This window comes from Paramisgurnus dabryanus, chromosome 21, assembly GCF_030506205.2.
Source record: "Paramisgurnus dabryanus chromosome 21, PD_genome_1.1, whole genome shotgun sequence".
Classification (NCBI taxonomy): domain Eukaryota; kingdom Metazoa; phylum Chordata; class Actinopteri; order Cypriniformes; family Cobitidae; genus Paramisgurnus; species Paramisgurnus dabryanus.
In genome coordinates this window covers 16,444,570-16,469,030 of record NC_133357.1, presented here as the reverse complement: position 1 = coordinate 16,469,030, position 24,461 = coordinate 16,444,570, and the positions used below count along the sequence as shown (strand labels likewise).

Sequence of the window (24,461 nt, the reverse complement as noted above, 5' to 3'; positions counted from 1 at the left end):
ATTGCAAAAGAGGCTGGCTGTTCACAGAGCTAATAGAGAGACGAAGGGAAGGAAAATATGTGGTAGAAAAAAGCTGTACAAGTAATAGGGATAACCGCACCCTGGAGAGGACTGTGAAACAAAACCCATTCAAAAATGTGCGGGAGATTCACAAAGAGTGGACTGCAGCTGGAGTCAGTTCTTCAAGAACCACTACGCACAGACGTATGCAAGACCTGGGTTTCAGCTGTCGCATTCCTTGTGTCAAGCCACTCTTAGACAATAAACAGCATCAGAAGCGTCTCCCTTCTGGACTGCTGCTGAGTGGTCCAAAGTTATGTTCTCTGATGAAAGTATATTTAGCATTTCCTTTGGAAATCAGGGTCCCAGAGTCTGGAGGAAGAGAGGAGAGGCACACAATTCACGTTGCTTGAGGTCCAGTGTAAAGTTTTCAGTCAGTGATGGTTTGGGGTGCGATGTCATCTGCTGGTGTTGGTCCACTGTGTTTTTCTGAGGTCCAAGGTCAACGCAGCCATATACCAGGAAGTTTTAGAGCACTTCTTGCCCGCTGCTGTTTACCAGCTTTATGGAGATGCAGATTTAATTTCCCAACAGCCAGGACTTGGCATCTGCACACAGTGCCAAAGCTACCAGTACCTGTTTTAAAAACCATGGTATCGCTGTTCTTAATTGGCCAGCAAACTCGCCTGACCCTAACCCTATAGAAAAAATTTGGGGTATTGTAAAGGGGAAGATGCGAAATGCCAGACCCAACAATGCAGAAGAGGTGAAGGCCACTATCAGAGCAACCTGGGCTCTCATGACACCTGAGCAGTGCCACAGACTGATCGACTCTTCTTCAACTTTTCAGTTGGCCCAGATTTTTTTTAAATCCTTTCTTTTTATTGGGCTTAAGTAATATTCAATTTTTCTGACATACTGAATTTGGGATTTTCTTTAGTTGTCAGTTACAACCATCAAAATTTAAAGAAATAAACATTTGAAACGTATCAGTCTGCGTGTAATAAATGAATATAATATACAAGTTTCACCTTTTGAATGGAATAAGTGAAATAAATCAACTTTTTGATAATATTCTAATTATATGACCAGTCCAGCATATATATAGTCAAATAGTAATAACAAAACCATTTCTTTATAATCTGAACTTTTCTCGCTACAAAAAAATATTCTTCAGATTTTGAAAAGTTATTAAGGAACCATGGAATCAATAATGTTCTTTTAAGAGTAAAGTTAAGAGAGTGAGATCTGATGCATGGGTAAAAAATACAGGGTAACAACATATACCAACTTACATGAACCTTTATTTAATATCAAGAAAAAAATAACATTTAAGACATGAAAATATGAGTTGAAATTCCAGTTTTTGGACAAACACAGCCTAAACAAATGAACAAATTTCTTGCAAGTACACAAACTTTAAAACTGCTGGTCCCATATAAAACACATCGGCTTGCCGTTTGCCTGCAAACCGTGGATGGACTCCTGCATGAATTTAAGATAATGTGATCACAGTTTAAGCCCAGGTGAACACAAAAAAGTGGCACAGTACAAGTTGCATGAAAAGATGCATACTCTGTAAAGATACTCTGTGGTCCCAATTGATGGGAATCCTACACTTCTCAACATCAAGTCCATTAATTCCAAAACATGCTAACATCAACACGAGAACAGCATTTCTGTAGTAATAATACTAGCAAAGGCATGAAGATGATTTGATGTCAAATTTAAATGATTGCATTTCTAGAAAAGGAAGTGCGATTTAATACTTTTGAAGAACCTCACAGCTGACAGAAAACTTGCACTGCAGGTTTTGAAAAACTTCCCCGATTTGATTAAATCTTAGATAAAAATATCTTACCACTTGCATGCTTGCTCAACTTTTTAAAATGTTGTTCTTATGTGCGATGGAAGTAATGAAAGTGATATTAAAAGAGGTGATGTGCCCCGTAACCTGAGGTGTTTTGATATTGGAATAACCAAACTTCCACAACCTGAATCACCTCATTTAAAAGGCACAAGTATGAAGTGAGTTTGTTTTTAGTGAACCATTAGCCCATCAACAGTCTGCATTAGAATGATTTAGCACCAGTTTTGGAAGAGAGCAGACATGGATGTCACATTCATCATTACAGAACAAAAATCACAATAAACTTCCTTTAGGAATGTGTAAGTAAAGGGGATGGATCCGGTAGAATCCGAGTGCTTTTGAAAAAGAAATTGCTGGTTTATGTCTCATTGCTGGGACTATTGGAAAATTTAAACAGGTGCGTGAAGCCACAACAAATTACCACTCTGAAAAAGCCTGAGCTACTTCAGTCCAGCGTGTGGCTTAAAAATTTAATTCTGATGTCCTTAACAATGAAAAACTCATCCCAACCAACTGTGACAACCCAGTTGACCTAGTAACCAGAGGCATTCCATTAAAAAAAATAAAGAAGAAAGCCCCCAGAGAAATGTGAATAATTATAGGATTGTATCCGATCAGAGTGTGCGTGGGTTATATTCAGGCAGCTTCTTGAGCTTTTCCTTTTCCTGTTCTGTCTCTTGACGAGCAATAACCAGGGAATGTGAATATCCCATCACCACCTGAAACAACAAAGCTATAAGTGGCAAGCCAAACCTCACCATCATAAGAACTCTATAACCGCCAAAACCGTGTTATTAAAATATATTTTTTAAACATTTACATGGTTCCAGCGCCATCTACCAACCTGGCAAAACTAACACAGCATATTTAATCATTTTGCGGATCCGTATAAATGCTAATTTTTTTGACAGCACTTTTGTGTGTATGTGAAATTTTTCAAAAGCGCAAGGGAAGAAACATTTTTCAATAGATGGTTTGCGTGTAAAGATAGCTTTTGTCTGCAAAATTCACCTGTTCTGGGTAAACCCCATCCAGAGTTTTAACCTCCTGAGCTGTAGTGGATGACTTGGGCTTGTTGTCACCATATCCCTAAAGCAAAACAGTGCATAACTGGTTAGCAACATAGATGACAAGAAATATTCGTTAAGATTTTAAATAAATAACATATCACGGTAACACTTTACAATAAGGTTCATTAGTTAACATAAGTTAATGTATTATGTAATATGAACAAACCATGAGCAATACATTAGTTACAGTATTTATTAATCTTTGTTAGTGTTAGTTAATAGAAATAAAGCTTTTAATTGTTTGTTCATGTTAGTTCACAGTGCATTAACTAACGTTAACAAGATTTTAATAAAGTATTAGTAATTGTTGAAATTAACATTAACAAAGATTAATAAATGCTGTATAAGTGCATTATTCATTATTTATATGTAGTTAATTAATGTTAACTAATGAACCTTATTGTAAAGTGTTACCCATATCACAAAACATACCAGCTCTCCAAATGTGGGAGATGGTCCCCAGCTAACGGTGCTATCATCTGCTGCTATGATAATACTGCTCTTCCTGAGAGGGCCAAAGTAAAAATCTGATAAGCATTCTCGAAGCACTTCAAAAAGGTTCAATGAAACCATTCGGGCCTTTACTCACCCACAGCCCAGGCTGCGTATCTTCCATCCACACAGGTCCTGCACAGCTTTGGGGTACATAGTGGACTCACGGGAAGTGTTTGTCACCCCCCAGAAAAATAGCCCACCTGAGGAAGTAAGTAGTTGTGTTATAAACCACTGACAAAAAACCTGTAATGGGTATTGGGTTACACTTTTCAAGGATAAATTGCCTGCTTACCCGTTTCACTCACAGCGAAGGAACACTGGTAGCCACAGTATATTTGGGTCGCTCCGCGGCCAGGGAAGTCAAAAAGCTTGACTAATCGTGGCACCATTTCATCTTTCTGTTCAGTATGACCTAATCGACCATATCCCCCAAATCCCCAAGAAAACACGCGCTTTTGGGAATCAAGAACCAGCTGCATGGAAGCAAAAGTAATTATTATTATTTCCAGAATTCCAGCTAAATTAGGCAATTTACTAGCAGGGATGTACTTTCACTGTAGTCTAATTTAAAAATGGAGTCAATTTTGTTTTTAGGATTTGCACCACAATCAAACCATGCCCACAAACTTGCTACTCACTGTGTGATTGGCTCCACATGCAACATCTCGAGCCACAACATTGGGCACAGGGAGCACTTGGCCATCCTTGGTCTTCTCAATAAAAATTGCCACCCGTCTAGCGATCAGCTCACAGTCGTACTCAATGCGCTGGGCACGAGCAATGAACTTTCCATCTGAGTTATGTCCTTTTGGATACAAGGCAAGAATGTTATGAACTGTACATCAGGTAAATATAACCTGGTTAACTGAAGTTTCTAATGATATATGTTCAATCTTGTGTTGCATACCAAGCTGGCCATATTCAGGGCAACCAAAAGAATACAGGTTCCCCTTGCAGTCCACTATCATACTGAACTCTGCACCACATGCAACTTTGACTATAGGCTGTCCGTTATACTGGATCTGTAAGTACATAATTGCAGAAGTTTTGTTAAATGCTGAAAACACACTGCACTCGTTCCATTAAAAATCAGTGAGTTACACCCAAGATTAGTAGCAAATCAGGGCGAGTCTTACTGTGGCTGGGCTGAGTACAGCATCTGTCTGATTGCCTTGACCTAGCTGACCCAACTTGTTTTCTCCAAATGAGTAGACGATACCATTTTCTGTTGGCACAACATTTTCACAGTTGTATGTTTAACAATGTGCCAATAACAGAAAGTAGAAATTCTTTAAGGGCAATTTCAAGGCTCTTTACCTGTTAAAGCCAAGGTGTGGTTTCGACCACAGGCTGCCGCAACAATCACTTCCTCTCCTAGTCCCTCCACTACTTTCGGGGCCTCCAATCGTTTAGTGTCTCCGTGCCCTAACTGCCCCTTTTCATTGCGACCTGAAAGTGCACACAAGGAATCCTTAAGATTGACCTATTTGCTTCAGTACAAGCAGTACAATGCACAATGAGTAAAGCCAAACTGTGCCATTTTAGCATTAAATGGCTACCAATGCTTTTACTTAACAGGAAAATTTGGTCCAATATAATAACAGTTTTTAATAGGATAGGTATGTATGTGTGGGATATGTATGGGAGGACACTTACCCCAGCTCCACAATTTGCCATCTGTGGTGATGATGAGACTGTGGGCAGCACAGGGTCCAGACACCACATAGCTAACCTGGACATCATTAAGACATCCATAGCGATGGGGACCCCACAGATTCTGCCCAAGGTTCCTGAAAGCAGCTGTAACAAACACATATACCTGATAAAATTTCACAACTTTACAGGTTACTATTGGCTTACAGCAACCTACACGCTTCCTCTTTCTCAAAATAAAACTAAGGGGGTTTAATTTTTGCACTTGGGGGATTTGACTTAGATTTCCTGTAAGAGATCTCATCTACCTTGCAGTAGTTGCGGTTTATTGGAACAAACGATTAATGCCGAGTTCAGACTGCACGGTTTTAGCCCTGATTTTGACTTGCTGACAGGTTTTTAGAAATCAAACAAATGCCCGAAATCACAGGAAAACCGACGTTCGTGCACGAGAGTGACAATCACACAGTGTGAATTATCAAAGACGCGATCTGAGAGAATCATGCTAGAAATCTGAACCTATCAGCAAGTTAAAATCATGACGTGTAATATGTGTTTTTGACTAAAAATAACATGACCTACAGCCAATGAGATAGCAACATACAGGGCGGCTGGAAGTTGGGGAGGAGAGTCTCCCCAACCATTTCCTCCTTCATAATCTTTATTTCTTTTTCTTCTTTCTGCTGCAAATGAGCACACATGCTACCATTTTTAATAATAATCCCAGTCTCACATGAGAACTCCGATCTTGCACGCGTGACCTCGCATTGTTTCCTTGTCACCTCTCGCGTGCATTTGTTTTGTGTGTGTGTGTGGGGGGGTTTTCGCACACCGGACGAGAAGCATGACCCTAGGACAACTCCGAGGTATCGTACACCAGAAGTGCACATTAAATAGCGTGAGCTTAGTCAGATGGCGTCTACTTTAAAATGCTAAATATACGTTACAGTATATACGTTAGCGGCCAACGTTAATCATTAATGATTTGGGACAAATATGATGTTATTTGATACTAAACTAGGTTAGTGGCGCTCTGTAGTGCAACACGGATTTGAGCAACTTCCTCAGTCGTAGCTGGGTGCCGTGGACAGGCACCACCTGTCGTCGCTGGTGTGTGAATACTCATAGATTTTTAGAATGGCGCGGCACTGAGCTGCGCATCCGATTTGCGACGCCCTTAAAAGAATAGTCTACTCATTTTCAATATTAAAATATGTTATTACCTTAACTAAGAAGAGTTGATACATCCCTCTATCATCTTACTGCGTGCATTTAGCTTAGCCCCATTCATTCAATGGTACCACTCAGAGATAAAGTTAGAAGTGACCAAACACATCAACGTTTTTCCTATTTAAGACGAGTAGTTATACGAGCAAGTTTTGTGGTACAACATAAAACGTAGCGTTTTTCTAAGCGGATTTAAAAGAGGAACTATATTGTATGGCGGAACAGCACTTTTGGGAGTACTTCAACTTGCCTGAAAAATCCGCTCCCCTTCTCCGTCTCATAATAGGAGAGGGAGAGTGTTACTGCGCCGAGTCGAAGTACTCCCAAAAGTGCTGTTCCGCTGATAGAGAAGATGATAGAGGGATGTATCAACTCTTCTTAGTTAAGTTAATAACATATTTTAATATTGAAAATGAGTAGACTATTCCTTTAAGGCCGTACTCATACGGGCTGGAGCATGGTTCACCTGGGCTCAGGGGCAAAACGTGCAGTGTGATCACAAAACGCATGGTTCTAAAGGATAGACGTCAATTGTACAATAGGTTCTAGTGTTAAGAGAGAGCTTTACTTCTGTTTTCTTTAAAACGACCGCATCTTAATGACGAAAGCACGCCCAGGCTCGGATCGTTCAAGTGCAGTGTGAGTGCGTGGTAGAGTAGGGGGAACAATCGAGCTGGGGCACGGTTTGGTTGGGTTATCCCTAATGTAAGTGCGCCCTAAACCAGCCGGGACCTATACAAGCCCATGACAACCCACCCCAGATAATCCCAAACTATATTAGCAAACAGATAGAAGCAGGGATTGAATGGAAAAGATGGAAAGAGAACTGAAGGACAGACAGATGCAACAAAAAACATCCACATTTAACTTCGCCAAACTAAAAATGCAAGAGCTATTACTTTCTAAAAATCTTTGCTTATATCAATAGATTTCAAAAAACGGAACACCGGGAAAGTCACCACGCATCCTAAAATCAGTCCAAGGTCAGTAACAGTAATTAACTTCGTTGTTATGTGACAACAAAAACTAATGATGGTTAGTCACTTTTATAGATTAACACATCTGACTCACTTAAGTGAGACACTATGTCCTTGGTTAAGACACTATGTTCCTGTAGCTCAGTTAAGAGGGCATTGAGTTAGCAAGACAATGGCCAGGGGTTTGATCCAAGGACACGCAGTGATAAATGTATAGATGGAATGCACTGCAACTTGCTTTGGAAATAAAAGTGTCTGCACAAAGCATAAATGTAACTCATAAGTGTAATACATTGCTTCAACGTGTGTAAAACTTAACCCAATAATCGCTGGATCAACCTTCATACCTTGTTGTTTTGGCACTTCTTTCCTGCCAATCAAATCCCAGTTGGTAGCTCCGAAAACTAGCAGTTGACCTTTGACTTGTGGAACTTCAAGTTTCTGTGCAACAAAAAGCAAAACTTCCATAAAAAGTCCATTCAATGCACCATGAATCCATTAATGCTGGTATGCATGAAGGGAAAAATGTGAGCTATGCTCCTTACAATCTTCTCCTTCACATCATCGGCCACTGTGACAGGCTGCAGACCGGCTTTAACCGTAGGCTTCCCGGGTTTCTTTGTGTTTTCCTGTTCAAAGTCATCAAACTCATCGTCACTGCTAAATTCTCTTTCCTTCTTTTTCCCACCACCTCTTTTCCTTTTCACTCCCCCGTTGCCAGACACATCTGTCACCTTCTTGCGTGGCATAGTAGAAAATCCTGGGTTTAAAAAACAACAACAACAACAACACAGGTAATAAGCAAGCAGCTTACTATTCTGACTCGATAAGAATAAAACGACTAAAGAAATATCGACTCAAAGTAAAAATATACATAGCCCTTGTCTTCACCTGGACTGTTTCCAAATATCTTAACCAAAGAATCCTTAAGAAAACACACTTAAGTCCTGCGTAAAAGTCATACTAATGTCCTAAATATTTTTGTATGTAAATATATATGTGTAAAACGTAATGAAGGCAGGATTGTTGGCAGTTATCCTGCGCTATGCTAACACACTAGCAGTGTTGTAACAAAAGAATCGTCAGCAGCGCGTCTCTCACTCACTCGTCTCCATTTGTTTCTTTGTTATGTTTCTAAACGCAGCCGCCGGTTAGCCAACTAGCGCCGCGCTAATTTTACTACAACTGATCACTAAACATTTCTCGTACCCACGTGCTGTTTTACACCGTCCCGTAAAAACAGTCTAAATCATAAATCTGCCCCACACAAAAGTACACGTTAAAAGCCATAACGTTTACAGATGTGTATGATGCAGACGTAGCCGTGTTAGCATGCTGCATTGCATTTGCATCCGAATCCGCAATTATAAACATCTAGTATTTCACAACTTACCGGAGAAAAACTTTTCCCCTGTTCTCAAATACAGATAACCAAGTTATCAGACTATAAATGCGTTAAGTCTGGTGTCGGTGGCTCTGTTTAAAGAGGCGAGTGACATACAAGTAGCTATAGATTTCCTGATTCAGATGCTCTACTTATGCATGTCCGTCTTCCTCGTTTTTTGATTGATTCGGAACAAAAGACACGCAGACCTCGCGATCAAACCACGTGGGTTCAAATCACACATTGGGCATTGCTTTTCACACATCTGCCCAGACCGACCGCTGCTTTTCACTATAAATATGAAATAAATACACATTTGACATGATTATGAATTAAAATTTAAATGTGTATTGACAAGTTTCTCTCAGTTAAGAAAATTAATGAAAGTTTACCTTTGTGACTTGGAATGAAAGCGTTGGGTGTAAAACTCGAAGTCTTTTTCTTTACTTATTACAACGTGAATTTAAGTTACCAAGGACTGTTGAAACAATCGTGCAACTTTCATGACAGTGACCGTGTAGTCCACATAACAAATACACGAGGACGGGATAAAATAACGACAACTGAACTACAAATTTTGAGTCCTGGTGCTATAGCGCCCTCTGCTGACTTGGAAGTTATATACATCTCAGTATATTTCAAAGGTACAGTATAATTACACAGCTAGAATGTATCATGTGTATTTTTCAAACGTTAAGCAACTTTTCTACAATCGTCCAGACAACTACATAGCAGGCCAAGTCTCCAAGTCAGTAACGTTAGCTCAAAAATTTGTATTGTAACTTTCCACAGATTTAGCCAAGTCAAGAAATTGTTTTTGTTAAATTAAATTACAATGTTTTTTGTATTAACCATGAACCCATATGTGTTGTATTGTAAAAATGTAATTGTGAAAATGTAATTATTTATATACATGTCAATATTGCTAATACCTTATATGGTAAATAGCTAAACGGTCAGTCCAGAGGAGTGTTGCCAATGCCAACTTGGCTATTTTGTCGTTAGATTTAGTGACTGTACAGACCCATTTAGCGACTTTTTTCCAAAAAAGCGACTGCGATAAATCTAACCACTTTTGGACTCTGACGTGAAAGCACGAATCGTTCTTCAGCACCCCTCTCCCAAAGCACCCACAGGCGGCCGGGTCCTCGCGCAGCCAGCAATCCGTCCCAGATGTTGGTCATTTCCCCGCGTCCCGACTGCATTTGAATCGTGTAGCGGGAGGCCATAGCTGACTGATCCCGCGATGTCTATTTAGGACTGGATGTAAGTGTATAATGCTCATTGAAAATAAATAAATCACTGTACAAAAATATTTTTTATTTGAGTGAGCTGAGCAGCAGAACATTCAGATCAGACTGTACGGAGCTGACGCGTTTATAAGCTGCATGCGTCCCTACAAAACAAGCGTTTCCAATCATTTATCAGCGTATTGTTTGCTCCTCATATGTTTTGAAAATGGACTTTTTGTACCATAGGTTTGATAGGTTTGGAGATATAAACATTCACACTTGTTTCGTTTTCTGACAGAAGCAAAGAATATACACGAAAAAACTTTTTAGGCATTCGGTGTATTAAAATGCAATTTGTGACAGTTCAGAGAGTAGAGAACGTGAAACAGATTTGAAGGGCCAATGTAGAATGCAAATACGACGTGATGGCGTCACCGGTGACGCAATGACGTAGTCTAGTGACATGTAAGCCGCGGTCACACTAGAGCAGGGGTCTCCAACCTTTTTCTGAGCAAGAGTTACTACAATGGATAAAACAATCCAGAGGGCTACTTTTTATATCAAAACTTTTTTATTTACTTGTTGATATGTTTCTTAACATACATAAAAGAAGCTTAGCTAATACAATTATGTAATAAATATAAAAAATTACATTTTAAAATTGAGGCTATTAATGGAATGTGCTTTGGCAGGCAACTCACAGACTCGGTGCGGGCAACCTGTTGGAGACCACTGCACTAGACTTTAAGCATACAAGTTTTTGTCGGACGTTGCTGTGTGGAGCGGGCAGGGGCAGCTCAGCAATAGGTCTGTTTGAGTTCATGCTGCGCAGCGCTGAGAACACCGATCGGCGAGGTTTGTCGCTTGCAGTCGAGGGAGGAGTTGAAGACGGATCCGTGAAGTCGGCCACCTGCTGCTTGTTGTAGTGAGTTTTCTTTTATAAAACTATTATAATATTATAATACCAATAGAGTTTGTTCTTTCGCTTCTTTTCATTTTTATTTTATTACATGACACAATATAACATAATCGAGTATATTAATGAGTTTGCTATAAAAACATGAATTTATAATGTTTATTAGTGGAACTGAAGGTTGGATTAAACATGAAATGCACGTGATCATTGTAATCAGGAGGCGACCAATCACAAAGAGCTGTGTTGTCATCAGAACTCCGTGCAGCTGCTCTGGAAAGGCCACCCCGCTACTCTTGAAACACTCTTGCGGTACTTTAAAACCATACGACACAGTCACAGCACGGCATGCACTGCTTCAAGTCAGCCACCAATCGGTCTGTGCAGTGCCGCACCTAATATGATCTTTGGCTTCGTCCATTTGTGCTTTTCATTAGAGAGAAATGTCACACACTGACATACTGGTTTTGAACTGGTCACAACGCTCCACATGATACAAATTCGCAGGTCAGAGTTCACCATCTTAAACTTTGCTAGGCAGCAACATTTGAAATATCAATGCACGAGCTTGCGTTTTCCGGTCTGATGCATTTACTTGCAAATGAATGACAGTCAATCGGACGGAAAGTTTAGTGTGACCACGGCTTTAGCGACTTTCCAAGCTAGCTTCAGCTACTACTTTCCATTAAAAAAGTTGGCAACACTTATAATGTTTGGTATGTCAGAATTTATTTTGCAAATGCGTTTCCATCTCCCATTATTTACATTTTCTCTTTATCACATACTCACCTCAAGTGAGCTTAAAAATGTTTTTGCGAATTAAAGGATTTTATTCGATATTTGCACTTCTTTTGTTTTAATACATTTTAAAAAACATATCGAGATTAATTCAGTTCAAGAATGCAAACAATCCTGTCATAATTTTAGTCATTTTGTAAACAATTGTCCCAACTATAACTTTCAGAACTCGAAACTCCTTAGTTGAGGACGTATTTTATATTTTTTGAATACATAAGTACAAGACACAGTCTGTTTAGTTTTTCTAAGCTAAGGAAATCCCTGTATTATAGCATAAACAAACAAACAAAAAGATTTCTAGTGTTGGCAGCATGATAAGCTCAATATAAGCATATTAATGTGCCTCTTTTTTTCTTTAGTCTCCTTTTCCTTTTTCATTCCTGTTTGCCACCCCTAACAGCATGGGACTATTGAAAGAGATGCTGTTCAGTGATTGGTTGGGTCTTTGGTCTGAAACTCTGCCATTGGCTAGTTGGGTATTATTTGCATAACTCAGAGAGGCGGGCTCTCTCCTGATGTAAAGCAGGGGGAAGAACGGAGTGCAAAGAAAGAAAAAGGGAGGGACTGAGGAAAATAATAGAGGCAAAAGAGTTTCATGTTCAGAGGAGAAACCGTGTCACATCATGCACTGGAAGTATTAGTACTTGTTCTTCTGACAGAAAACAATCGATATCAGTTTTTCATAAATGCTCTGCTGTGATTTTTTTTAAAGAAGAAACAGTGGTGTCATCAGCTGTAGATTCACAGATGGCTGCACTGCGCAAAGATGGGGCCAGACATGACAATGGACCTGTATTAAAAGCTTGTGATCAATAAGGACAATATCACGGTGACATTAAAGGGACGTAAGCCAGACCTGTAAGTAAGTCTTTCTTTGGAAACAGAGCTAAACATTTGATGTTATGGTGTCTTGTATATGAAAAATGACATGCAAATAAACCTTATTGGGGGTTAGATTTACAAAGAGTTAAATAATGATATTATCTGAAGTCTTAAACTGTGATAGTGCATAAAGATAATAAGCATTTTTTATTAATATTGTATGTGTAATATGATCAAATGACATATTAATAGTCATTTACTATTGGCTTTATAATAAAGATCCTGTAAAGGCTGTTATAATTAATTATAAATAATAATGCAGATTTTGTGATTTATGTGTATAACATTTCTTAGATGAGACAAAAATATAGCTGGTTTGCCTGATGGTGCATATTCTGGTTGACTACCTGTCATAATGAATATACAGATAGACATAAATACATTTAACAAATCCTAGAGGCGACTTATGTAGTGTAATGGGAAAAAACTTAAATCAAGCAATATTGTCTACCTGACATAATACTGAATGACATTTTGAGCAGGTTATCTGACAAACATGTCAGACCGGTGCTGAAGCTTATCAGAAAGCGATCTCTGTCTCTTCTTTATACCAGCTGACTCGCTATATATCAGCTGACTCACATGAAATAGCCATTTTGAAGTAAATTGAAAGATTGTATGTTAGTGTATCAGTTAATTGTAAGTGTTGTAATGGAAATTTATTCTTTATGCATTTATATTATTTTTGTATTCTTCATTGTATGATTTATGTCAGTCATGACATTTTCATCTGCGTGGGGTGAAGTCTAGGACAGGAAGTCTAGCTCGATAGAGCTCGGGATAGGAAGTATGGCAAGGTGCAAGTGTGGTTTTTTGTTTGTGTGATGATGTGCTTAAAGAACCTATGTATCGTCTGCCTGGATACAAGTAGAGTAAATATAACCACCCAGAAGTGTCTAAACTACACCTAATAAGGAGTTGTTTTGATCGAATAGCATGGGGGGGTGGTACAAACTCAATGTCAGTATATAATGAAGGAAGGATTTGAGATTCTTCACTTCTTCACATATCGTTTCACTGTCGTTATGTGTTGAGTCCTTGTACAAGTAAATAAATCATCTCTGATGGACAGATCCTACGTATTAGTATTATTTTTCCACGACAATTTGGCGACGAGGATGGCATCCCAATAACCCGAGGAAAGGGTCAACGGTTTGATCAACTCACCATAGATAGGAGAGGTGACCCAAACCCCCAGCTGAAGGGACGTGGGCGTTGACTCTGATCCGAAGGTGACGGGATCCAGACGAACCAGTGGAGATAATACGGTAAATAAAAATACGTTATCTAGAAAGGGGTTTAAGTGAGTAAACACTGGAGAGTAATTCTCTCCCGGAAAATCACCTCTAGAAAGGGGTTTAAGTGAGTAAACACTGGAGAGTAATTCTCTCCCGGAAAATCACCTCTAGAAAGGGGTTTAAGTGAGTAAACACTGGAGAGTAATTCTCTCCCGGAAAATCACCTCTAGAAAGGGGTTTAAGTGAGTAAACACTGGAGAGTAATTCTCTCCCGGAAAATCACCTCTAGAAAGGGGTTTAAGTGAGTAAACACTGGAGAGTAATTCTCTCCCGGAAAATCACCTCTAGAAAGGGGTTTAAGTGAGTAAACACTGGAGAGTGGTCTCTCCCGGAAAATCACTGCGTGAAATTGTAATCACTGAAGAGTAAGTCTCTTCTAAAATTACTGACGGAATTGTACCCGCCTGTAGATAATGGAAAACACGGGAAGTAGCGCTCCCCGTCCTAAATGGAACACGGAAAGTGGATTGTCTGTCAGAGATGAAACCGGTTTAATAAGAACTTATGGGAGAGGATGGATAGAAACCATACCTCTGATACAAAAATATGGGGAAATAAGTTTCAATGTAACTAAAAATAAAGAGCTCAGAGACAAAATAATACAGAAAGATCATTCTAAGAATAAAGGTAGATTGTTAACAGTAATGGATATGTTCATTAGAGAATCTGAAGAAAGATTGAATAAGCAATATTTTAAAATAATGCCTTATAGTGACTCTTCTTCTTTTTCCTCCTGTGATGTATGTGACCTGAGTGGACCTGGCAATGTGGGTCGCACTTCCAGTCTCCTGTACACCCAAACCCTCTCCGAAAACAATCAATTACCTCAGAAGCCGACATCACCCCCATACGATGAACATCAAAATGGAGCAGTCGGAGGAGCCCCGTGCTGCCAACTACACCAATACCCCCTGCCTATCTCTATGACCACGCTGTGGCTGCACTGGACTCCTACGTGCAAACAACAAGATGGAGAGACTGTGAGTAATTTCCTGGCAAGATTAGAAAAAGACTTTGAGAGACATTCTGGCATAACTGCAAAAATGCCCAATAATGAACCCCACCCAGCGTACAGTATGCACTTACCAATGTACTTCATGAGAAATCTAGATATTGAACTGTCTGAACCTATCAAAGCTACCCTGGACGGGGAGAAAACGGCCACATTGGAGGAAGTGGTGAAACATGCGGAACACCACGAGAAGAGACTTAAACAAGAACGCCTCAAAAAGAACAGGGAGGCACAAGATATGAATTTCACCATGATGCAATGCACCCTTAACGATCGACAACAACAGGATCGTAACTCCGGTTTTCCAACACTTAACCCGCAGGGGAGAGGCGGCCACAGAGGAAGGGGCAGGGGTAAAGGCAGAGGACGGGGACGAGGGAACGGCCGGTGGAATCAACGCGGATGTTTCAACTGTGATTCAATGGATCATTGGAAAGATCAATGCCCCGAACTAAAAGTTCAAAAACCTCATGCAGACTGAAATGTGCTAAATAGCGGGGAGGGGGCCGGTGGAGAGGAGACTGAAGTAGGTTCTTTTATGCTCTGTCGCAATGAAGAATGCTTGGCCGGGGTAAGAAGTATTTTTCCTACTTTACTCTGTGATACTAAATAATCTTTCGCAAGAAAACCATTTGAAAGGTTACAATATGTTTTATTATCTATCTCAGGCAAAAAGATTCTTTTTATTGTAGATTCAGGGGCCCCCACTTCAATATTGCTGATAATATGCCCAAATCTGTACAGATGATAAAAAAAAAAAAAATGAAAAATGTTCCCTCAGTGCCACAGGGCATGTTGTTAAAGAAACTTTTTCTCAACCTTTACAATGTATATATGAACATAATCAAACTTCTTTTTTTTACCTCTTTTCTAATTAGCAGAACTTGCCCATATAACTTGCTCGGTAGAGACATCATGTGTAAACTGCACATGACGGTATGGTGTGATGAAGTGACTGGGTTGAATGTGACTCTGTGTAAGGAAGTGTGCCTCAGTGTGTTTGTGGGGGAGAGGCCTGAGAGTGATGCTGGTTTGAAAACACACTAATGTACACGCCCATCCTCAGATTTTATGTCACCAGAAGATTTGCACTGCACAGCTCATGTCACCTGGGAAATCGAAGCAGATTACCAAGCGGCGTGGGCGCAGCAGGCTGGTGATCAGTTGACCACAAATTGGTTGTACTGGAATGGGGCCTGGGCTGCATTGAGTGTGATGCTTCCTAAATGTGCTTCTATGTTGTATGATGTTGCAAATGCTGGTCCTTACATATCACTGGCCAAAGCTACTGATATGAAAGGGAGTATGTGGGCCCTATAGTAAGTGCATGCACAAAGGCCGCAAATTGGCATATGTAAAATGATGACATGTCTTATTTTCCATCCTTAGGTGTGCGGAGAACCGCATACCAGAGCTATTCTCTGCGAAAGCGCAGGGAATAGCAGCGCAGCGACAGTTGGCAGCACACATGGGGTGGATCGGTCCACGATGCCACTCCATCAGTGGGCCACAGATAAGTATAATGTGGGTCTCATTAAATCATGTGCGTCCGTAAAGATCACACCAAAGAGTGATTTTCGCCAGTGAAAACCATAAGATCCTCTCAAAAAAGGAGCAGAGGACTGTATCAAACCTGTTTTTGATTCGTTGTTCGCAAAAGGAATTATTATTCCATGCTCGTAGTAACCGGAAAATACACCAATATTTCCGGTAAAGAAAAGTAGAGGAAAAGTTGAGCCCACTGAGTGGAGATTTGCACAAGATCTACAGGCAGTAAATGCGGCTGTAGAAGCAAGGGCTCCGAACGTGCCCAACCCTTATACCATCCTGTTACAAATATCACAGAGCACCGCATTTTACATGACCGTGGACATTTCCAATGTGTTTTATTCAGTGCCAGTACATCTGGACAGCCAGTTTTGGGTTGCGTTTATGTTCGCCAGCCGCAGATTCATGTTCACTAACCTTTGCCGGGGCTATCGTGAGTACTATAATATACCACTAAGCCCTGGCAAAAAGCCTGTCCACCCTAAACCTCCCAGATGGGTTGACTTTGCTACAATATGTTGGTAAAGGTAAAGCTCAGAACACAATCTGTAAAATCAAAAAGTATACCTTACTATGAAAATGCTGTTTACTTATTTTTAATTAAAATGTTGAGTGTGCTTAAAATAGCTACTTGTTGTTTATAAGTTAAAACGTAAAGTTCGCACAACTGAACCAATTTAAGTAAAATGACACAAAATAGCCAAAATGTTCTATTGAGCATGCGCATTCGAGGGCAATTCCCTTCCTCCACACCTGTTTCTAATTTTTTGATTTCGATGAGCTTTTTCCTGGAGGGTGTGGTACTGTTACAATATGTAGAAGATCCTTTCAATTCCATGTTAAAAAAGTGGTTTGGTAAATGGAGTGGGTAGATTTCATCTGTGTTGTTGTCAATAGGTGTAATGATTGCTATTTTGAATTGGTGTGGATGTTGTTGCATACCATTTATTAAGAGGTCTCATCGAGAAAACAATTGATAAAGGTATGACTAAAATGATGTACCAACGGGTCGAACAGGAGGAAATTGAGAATAAAATTGAGGAGCAAAATGAGGATGATAGTTGTGGGAGGGCTCTGCAAATGAGGAGGTGCTAGTGGAACCTCGCCCCTCACACGACCCTCTACGGCTAAAGATGGGCTGCCTGGGTTGAAGAGGATCTGCATGCTTACACAATTTTACACATACACATATAGGAATGTAATTAACTATGTTTAGCTCACTAGTGATTTGCATAACATACTCACAGTGAGATTGCTCAAATGCTGATTCATGATATAGAAATGTCTACACTGGCCAGCCTGTAAGCTTTGGTGTGTTGATGTTTCATTTTATCTTTAATGTTGTTTTTTAGAAGTCTATGTTTTTTTGATGTGTGGTTTGTCACTTGTGTTATTGCATTAATAATGTGTTGAAAACCTAAGGCAAGCTCACAAGGGATGAGTAAATTGCTACTTTAAAAATGTTGTTTTAAAGTGCATTAACAATCTAATAACAACCAAGGTGATCGCTTTTTATGGTAATTATGACTGTAAATTAGAGGAAGAGGATCAAATGGGGAAGGATGATTTTGAACTGGCTGAGTTCCTTAAAGTATTACAATCAATGTTTAAACGAAGGGCTTCTGAGAGCAGCGTAAAAGCCTGCAGGGAAGTCTGGATAAAAATGTCATTTGGACATTGGGGTGGAATTGTAATGGAAATTTATTCTTTATGCATTTATATTATTTTTGTATTCTTCATTGTATGATTTATGTCAGTCATGACATTTTCATCTGCGTGGGGTGAAGTCTAGGACAGGAAGTCTAGCTCGATAGAGCTCGGGATAGGAAGTATGGCAAGGTGCAAGTGTGGTTTTTTGTTTGTGTGATGATGTGCTTAAAGAACCTATGTATCGTCTGCCTGGATACAAGTAGAGTAAATATAACCACCCAGAAGTGTCTAAACTACACCTAATAAGGAGTTGTTTTGATCGAATAGCATGGGGGGGTGGTACAAACTCAATGTCAGTATATAATGAAGGAAGGATTTGAGATTCTTCACTTCTTCACATATCGTTTCACTGTCGTTATGTGTTGAGTCCTTGTACAAGTAAATAAATCATCTCTGATGGACAGATCCTACGTATTAGTATTATTTTTCCACGACAGTGTAAACACTCTTAACAGGAAGTGGAGAAAATAGCACAGTGAAGTTAATAAGGGTTTAGGTCCAAGTGCTTCCTTCATTGTGCTGGTGTCCATGGCGATCCATGTGTTATTTGTTAGAAAGAAGGATGGGAGTTGCTGGGTGCCGGGACAGGGACTGTGTGCTTTCCTCTCAACCATTCAATTGCTGTGCTTCCTCAAAATGCTGTTTGCCTTTGTCTATTCACCAGTCTCGGTCTGGTCCTGCCCTGTCCACTGAATAATTCATGCACAATGACCTCCACTTCTGGCTGGAGCTTTAGGGTTATTTATCTGAACAGATTCTAAACAAGTTCCTTATCAACATCCCATTAGGACGTCGTAAATATTGTACTCATGATGATGTTCTGTATTTCACCCAAAAATGTAAACAATGACACCCATGTGACTTTCTTTTTTGAAGCACGAATGTCAAAATATCCATGCTACTTTTCCTGCCCTGAAAATAAATGGTTACCATGGTTGTCAAGTATGATTTTCCATAGTGCCTTAAATTTCACTCTGTTCCTTACACTTTAAAGCCTATCATATGATTTAGAAGGTAATTTTAGGATAATTGCAGGGCTTAATCCACTTTTATTAAAAGGAAAATACATTTTGCTAACATCTTTGATGTTTCACTGAAGAACAAAAGTAAATGGTTTGGAAGAACATGACGATGAGTAAGTTTTTATTTTTGGATGAACTACACTCTTAGAAAGTATTTACACAGCTTTGTGCATTAAGCTTTTAACACATTATGTGTAATTTTAACACATTATGTGTCATTTTGTGTTGATTTTGTGTTAAAATGTGTTGTTTCAATAATAACACAGAGATGGGTGGATTCTGGGACAACGCATTTAGTGTGTTGTCCCAGAATCAACACTAATGTGTTGTTTTTAACACATTCGTTCTAAGATTGTATCCCTTTAAGAAAAACTTTATTTCTTCATACTACCCCTTTACGAAAAGCTAATATTTCTTCAGAGCATTTCTTAGTTTCACCCCAGAGTTCCTTTGGGTTGAACTGTGTTTGGATACATGCAGTTTTTCCTCTGTGAATGTGGGAGGAGTAGTTGTGGGAGGATTCAGCTGGAAAGGCAAGCCTGTATCTGCAAGCTGTTGAGGAATTCAACATTTTAACATCGACTCCTTTAGGTCATGTGGAATTAATGGCTTAAGGAACATTTTAATTACAACAGTAGTAGTAGTTCACAGATATCCACATGTGGAGTGTTACATTATGCTAAGTCTTTTATACAAAAAGCACAGTATGAACAGTTCATATAAGATATCCTATGTGTTGAATGAATCATTTAAAATTTCTTAACATAACTCCCTTTTACTTTTACAGGAGTGAAGACATGACTACAAACTAACTTGATGGAATCTCCACAGTCTTTTAACCCTCCTCAAAAAGGTCAGTACATACTTTGATTTAATTACAAACTTACCAAATCCATTGGTGCTTGCGTAGTCATGACACGAGTTTGTAGTTGTGCCAAAGGAGGTGCATATGACATCATACCATTCAGTACACTCTGTGGTATAAACAAGCCCCAAACAAAGTGTGAAGTATGAATGAGGCCCAAACAAAGGGTGTTTCTGCATGACACATTATGGTGAGCTTATTCCACAAAGCATAAACCTTAATCACATAATCACAAAAGTTTATAATTACCCGCACGTCATCTGCTATACCTGCTGTACACATTGTAAAAAAAACATTGAACAGTCATTTCCGGCTTGGGTTATTTGTACCACAGGGCTACTTAAAGGAAAACACCACCGTTTTCAATTTTTTACTATGTTCTTACCTCAACTTAGATGGATTAATACATACCTATCTTTTATTAATGCGTGCACTTAATCTTTGTACAGCGCCCCATAAATGTGTTAGCATTTAGCCTAGCCCCATTCATTCCTTAGGATCCAAACAGGGATGAAATTAGAAGCCACCAAATACTTCCACGTTTTTCCTATTTAAAGAAAATAATAGTTTCTAGGGCTGCAACTAACGATTATTTTAATAATCAATTAATCTGACGATTATTTGTTCGATTAATCGATGAATCGGATAAAAAACAAAAAACAAGAAAAGCATTCATTTTCAACCCCTTATTCAAAACAGAACTAAAAGAGAAGAAATTGCACAAACATGTTGCTCCTTGAACACACCTGAGCTGTTACAATAATAATAAAATAAAATAAAAATGGACTAACACAAAAAAATACACATGTCTGCTTTACATCTGCCAAATATATAGACTTTTTATGATGCATTTCACATCAAGAAGCCTCTTGATGGGATCAAAAAGATAGTATATGAGTACACTCTCAGAAATAAAAGTACAAAAGTTGTCACTGGACAGTACCCTTTCAAAAAGGTACACCTTTACCAAAAAGTGCATATTAGTACTTCAAAAGTACATATTGGCAGTTCAAAGATACATTTTTGTACCTAATTTGTACCTTGGCACATATTAGGACCTTTTATAAAGGGTACTGCCCTAGTGACAGCTTTGTACCTTATATTTGACTTTATGTGTTTTCTCTGATCAGATACCTATATCTCATTTGTTAAAACTGTTCCATTTACATTTGGCCACATAAATGCGTCTCGTGAAAACGGAAGATGCGTCTTCTACTCCCGCGCATAATGCAAATACACCATTCATTACTTCGCCTTAAAAAATGTAAGACGATGTTTATGCAACAACAGGCGGCACTTACTGTATGATGTACTGTATGTTGGGCCGGGCACGCGCGTCTCCTTGCTCGGCATGAGCTGGAGCGCGCAGTACAGAACAGCAGGAGAGTTACGGCGCGATGATTTAACACACAGGTCCATGACGGGGAAAAGCGTTCATACAACTCTCTCTCTCAACGTTTTATTTCTTTGTTTAATATCATTGGAGTTTTTTATTCGTTCTAGAAACTTTTTTTTCTCTCTGTCATCGCTCCATAAAGCATAAGCGTGTCGCCACACTGACATGTGGTTTTCCTCTACCTTTGCTGTTTTTTTATCATTCCTCCGCCGCACTGTCTTTCCTCCGCCCTGTCTATGAGGCGCCGAACTCTGCAAGCAACAGAGCGCGAGAGAGACCGACGCTCCGTCCCAAACCGCATACTTCCATACTATATAGTAGGCGAAAAGCACTGCTTCTTGTACTCTTTGCCTACTATATAGTATGGAATTAGGCGGTTTGGGACGCAATGCGAGTGTGTTCACTCCGCTTCGCGCTTAACTGAAGTTTTTCCTTTTTTTTATTAAACGTCTCTGCGTCACGCGACACAACGAATTTTTATCGATTTAATCGATTCGTTGTTGCAGCCCTAATAGTTTCATGAGTAAGTATGGTGGCACAAAATAAAACATGGCGATTTTTTAAACGGATAAAAATGAGAACTATATTTTATGGCGTAAGAGCACTTAGTTTGACTATTTATAGTTTTACTATATTGACAGAAGTTTGAGCGAGAGGGGGAGTAGTCAGGAGCAATGTTCCCTCTAATTTTTTTCAGCACTGAGCAAATTATTTTTTTTCTGAGCACACGTTTCAGTACTGTGAGGAATTCGCAACCACACGACCTGCCGAAAATGAACACGAGCCTGCGTTAACCATAGGAGATTCAAAGAGATGACAGTGTAGCGTGTAACGGGGTTTAGTGTATACACACGTATAATGTTCAATGTGGGCCTGTGTATAAATCCCAATACATGTAATTAACACTCTCTTTGAATTTACCAGGTACCTGGGTTTAGCAGATTGAACCGTTCACCTCAAGCTGAAAATCAGTTCTCATATACTACAGTGCAAATAAATAAATAAATAAAATACTTGTAAAAGTGTAACACTGTTTCATTTTGTTTGTAATCCAAATTCATGATTCACTTAAATGACTCTGTTGGGTTGAATTCATGAATCAATTGATTCGGTTCAAAGGACCGTTTGTTCCTTTATATAGTTCAAATAGTTCAGTTCAAAGTCAGTGTCCTTTAAAGAAAATCCAAGAAAATACGGAAAATGAAGTTTCAGCGAATTCACGTCCTAGTAGTTGTCCGAAACAAAAAGGAAAAATATCCTCCTACCAGTTCTGATGAATTCAAAGCACAGCTCTGGTTGTCTCGCCTTTTTGTATACACCTTCAGTATATACTTAATTGTCTCGCGTGTCCAAGATGGAGCAGGAGAACTTTACAGATGTTCGAAATTCTCACAAAAAAACCCAGCCTTGTAAAAACACAAGGCAGAACAGTAATTAATCTTCAGTTCAACAGATTTATCAATAAGCATCATGTAAACATTTCAAATAACAACCTAACTCAGGGTTTCAACACTTATTGAACATATTGACACTTAAAATTTTATTTTTTAATCACATTTACGTTACTTGACCGTTAACTTTCAAATGTAAATAGCTTCAGCTCGTTCGTTATATACCAACGGCCAATGTAAACAAACTAATAAAACTCATAGTTTGCTGCCAAATTTGCAACACTTATGCCACAATGTCAAGTTAATATTTAGAATATAACTCACCAAAGCATACATTTTAACTTCTTATTTAAAAGAAGAAGTTCATTCGCAGTGTTTTGATGCTCTGTGATTCTGCATCTGCCTCCGTTCTAACGTAATTCACTATTTTGCTCTCTCCTCACTCTAGCGACAGCTTTTCCAAGTTATCGCATCACTTCAGGAATCCAATAATTTGTTTTAAATCACTGTTTTGAATCTGAACTTTTTCCTCTTAATAAATATTTTAGTTTCTTGAGATCGACCCGTGCAGCTGCTCATCTGGCTCGCTCTCACTCTGTGCTCGTGCGTGCTGGCAGCGTCACCTGTGTGAACTGAATGCGCTGCTACCATTGGCTTATAAAAGTGTCTGTCATCGTAGCAAGATCAGCGATTGGTTGAAAGTTAATTCTCCTTCTAGAACACTCGCCTTCTCTCTCTCTTAATTCTTTTACAACAGCAAATGCATCAATGTTTATGTGCGGTCTGAAAAATGTGCGCGGTCTGACAAATCTATTGTGCGGCCACTTTGGCTGGCCTGCGCGGCCGCGCACGCGCGCAGCTTAGAGGGAACATTGGTCAGGAGTGATGTTAATGTGCGGCAAGGACGAAGTGTACTTACTCGTGTAACTACTCATGTAACAGTCTTTAAATAGGGAAAACATGGAAGTGTTTGGTGGCTTCTAAATTCATCCCTGTTTGGATCCTAAGGAATGAATGGGGCTAGGCTAAATGCTAACACATTCACGAGGCGCTGTACAAAGATTAAGTGCATGCATTGAAAAAATATAGATATATATTAATTTGTCTAAGTTGAGGTAAGAACATAGTAAAATATTGAAAAACGGTGGTGTTTTCCTTTAAACAGGTTGTACTTGGTGGTATTTCTGATTTGCTTTGTTAAACATAAAAAACAGAGATATTAATAGACGAAAAATGATGATATTTCACAATTTAACAATTGTTGTGTGTGAAAGTATTACAAATAGTGTGAATGACACTTTGTATGTTATGTGTGCTACTTGAAGAGTTTTTCTCGCATATTCGTGATTGTTGTTTTGTTTAAAAGTGCTTTCAAAAATATGTCACCCTAAATGTGAAAAGGTCTCATAATCTAATTTTGCCACCTCAGTTTGATTTCACATATTAATCTTTTACATAAACGTTGCACACCTCACATATTTATGATGATGCTCAGAATTCAGTACATTAGTTATTTGGTTTGGTGTTAACGGGTTACTTGAGCCTTACTGATGGGGCTGCAGAGTAAATTACGAGTTGGGAAACAAACTCTTGTGTACCTGGTTGAGGCCGTAAAGAATTACCCTCCTAATCTCCAGAGAGCTTGAGAAACTGCTCGAGGGCTACACAGCCGACCATATGCTGCATTACAGCAACTCTATATGCCATCTGCCCTTGAC

The 24,461-nt window shown here is 39.2% G+C and overlaps 2 protein-coding genes across 7 annotated transcripts in view; one reads left to right on the top strand and one right to left on the bottom strand.

The window, feature by feature from the left end:
• Window positions 1-1,286: 1,286 nt before the first annotated feature.
• rcc2 (regulator of chromosome condensation 2) lies at window positions 1,287-9,225 on the bottom strand. 2 transcript variants are annotated; one of them, XM_065285916.1, is made up of 13 exons: window positions 9,069-9,225; window positions 7,838-8,052; window positions 7,640-7,733; window positions 5,092-5,235; window positions 4,753-4,884; window positions 4,572-4,660; window positions 4,343-4,457; window positions 4,074-4,240; window positions 3,728-3,908; window positions 3,530-3,635; window positions 3,373-3,445; window positions 2,882-2,959; window positions 1,287-2,589 (listed from the first exon to the last, which is right to left on the bottom strand). In XM_065285916.1, exons 2-13 carry the CDS (start codon window positions 8,039-8,041, stop codon window positions 2,485-2,487), a joined length of 1,488 nt encoding a protein of 495 aa, XP_065141988.1. In that variant the 5' UTR covers window positions 8,042-8,052; window positions 9,069-9,225; the 3' UTR covers window positions 1,287-2,484. The 2 variants fall into 2 exon arrangements, with proteins under 2 accessions (XP_065141988.1, XP_065141987.1); XM_065285915.2 differs by lacking the exon at window positions 9,069-9,225 and adding an exon at window positions 8,686-8,872.
• Window positions 9,226-12,156: 2,931 nt separating this feature from the next.
• arhgef10lb (Rho guanine nucleotide exchange factor (GEF) 10-like b) overlaps window positions 12,157-24,461 on the top strand; it is a 72,100-nt gene continuing 59,795 nt past the window's right edge. For 4 of the 5 annotated variants that reach the window (XM_065285912.2, XM_065285910.2, XM_065285911.2 and 1 more), the window contains exons 1-2: window positions 12,157-12,477; window positions 19,879-19,944. In XM_065285912.2, coding sequence (XP_065141984.1) covers window positions 19,908-19,944 — 37 coding nt within the window. In that variant the 5' untranslated portion in view covers window positions 12,157-12,477; window positions 19,879-19,907. Of the gene's footprint in view, window positions 12,482-19,878; window positions 19,945-24,461 lie in introns of all 5 variants that reach the window. The other variant, XM_065285909.2, reaches the window with a different exon arrangement.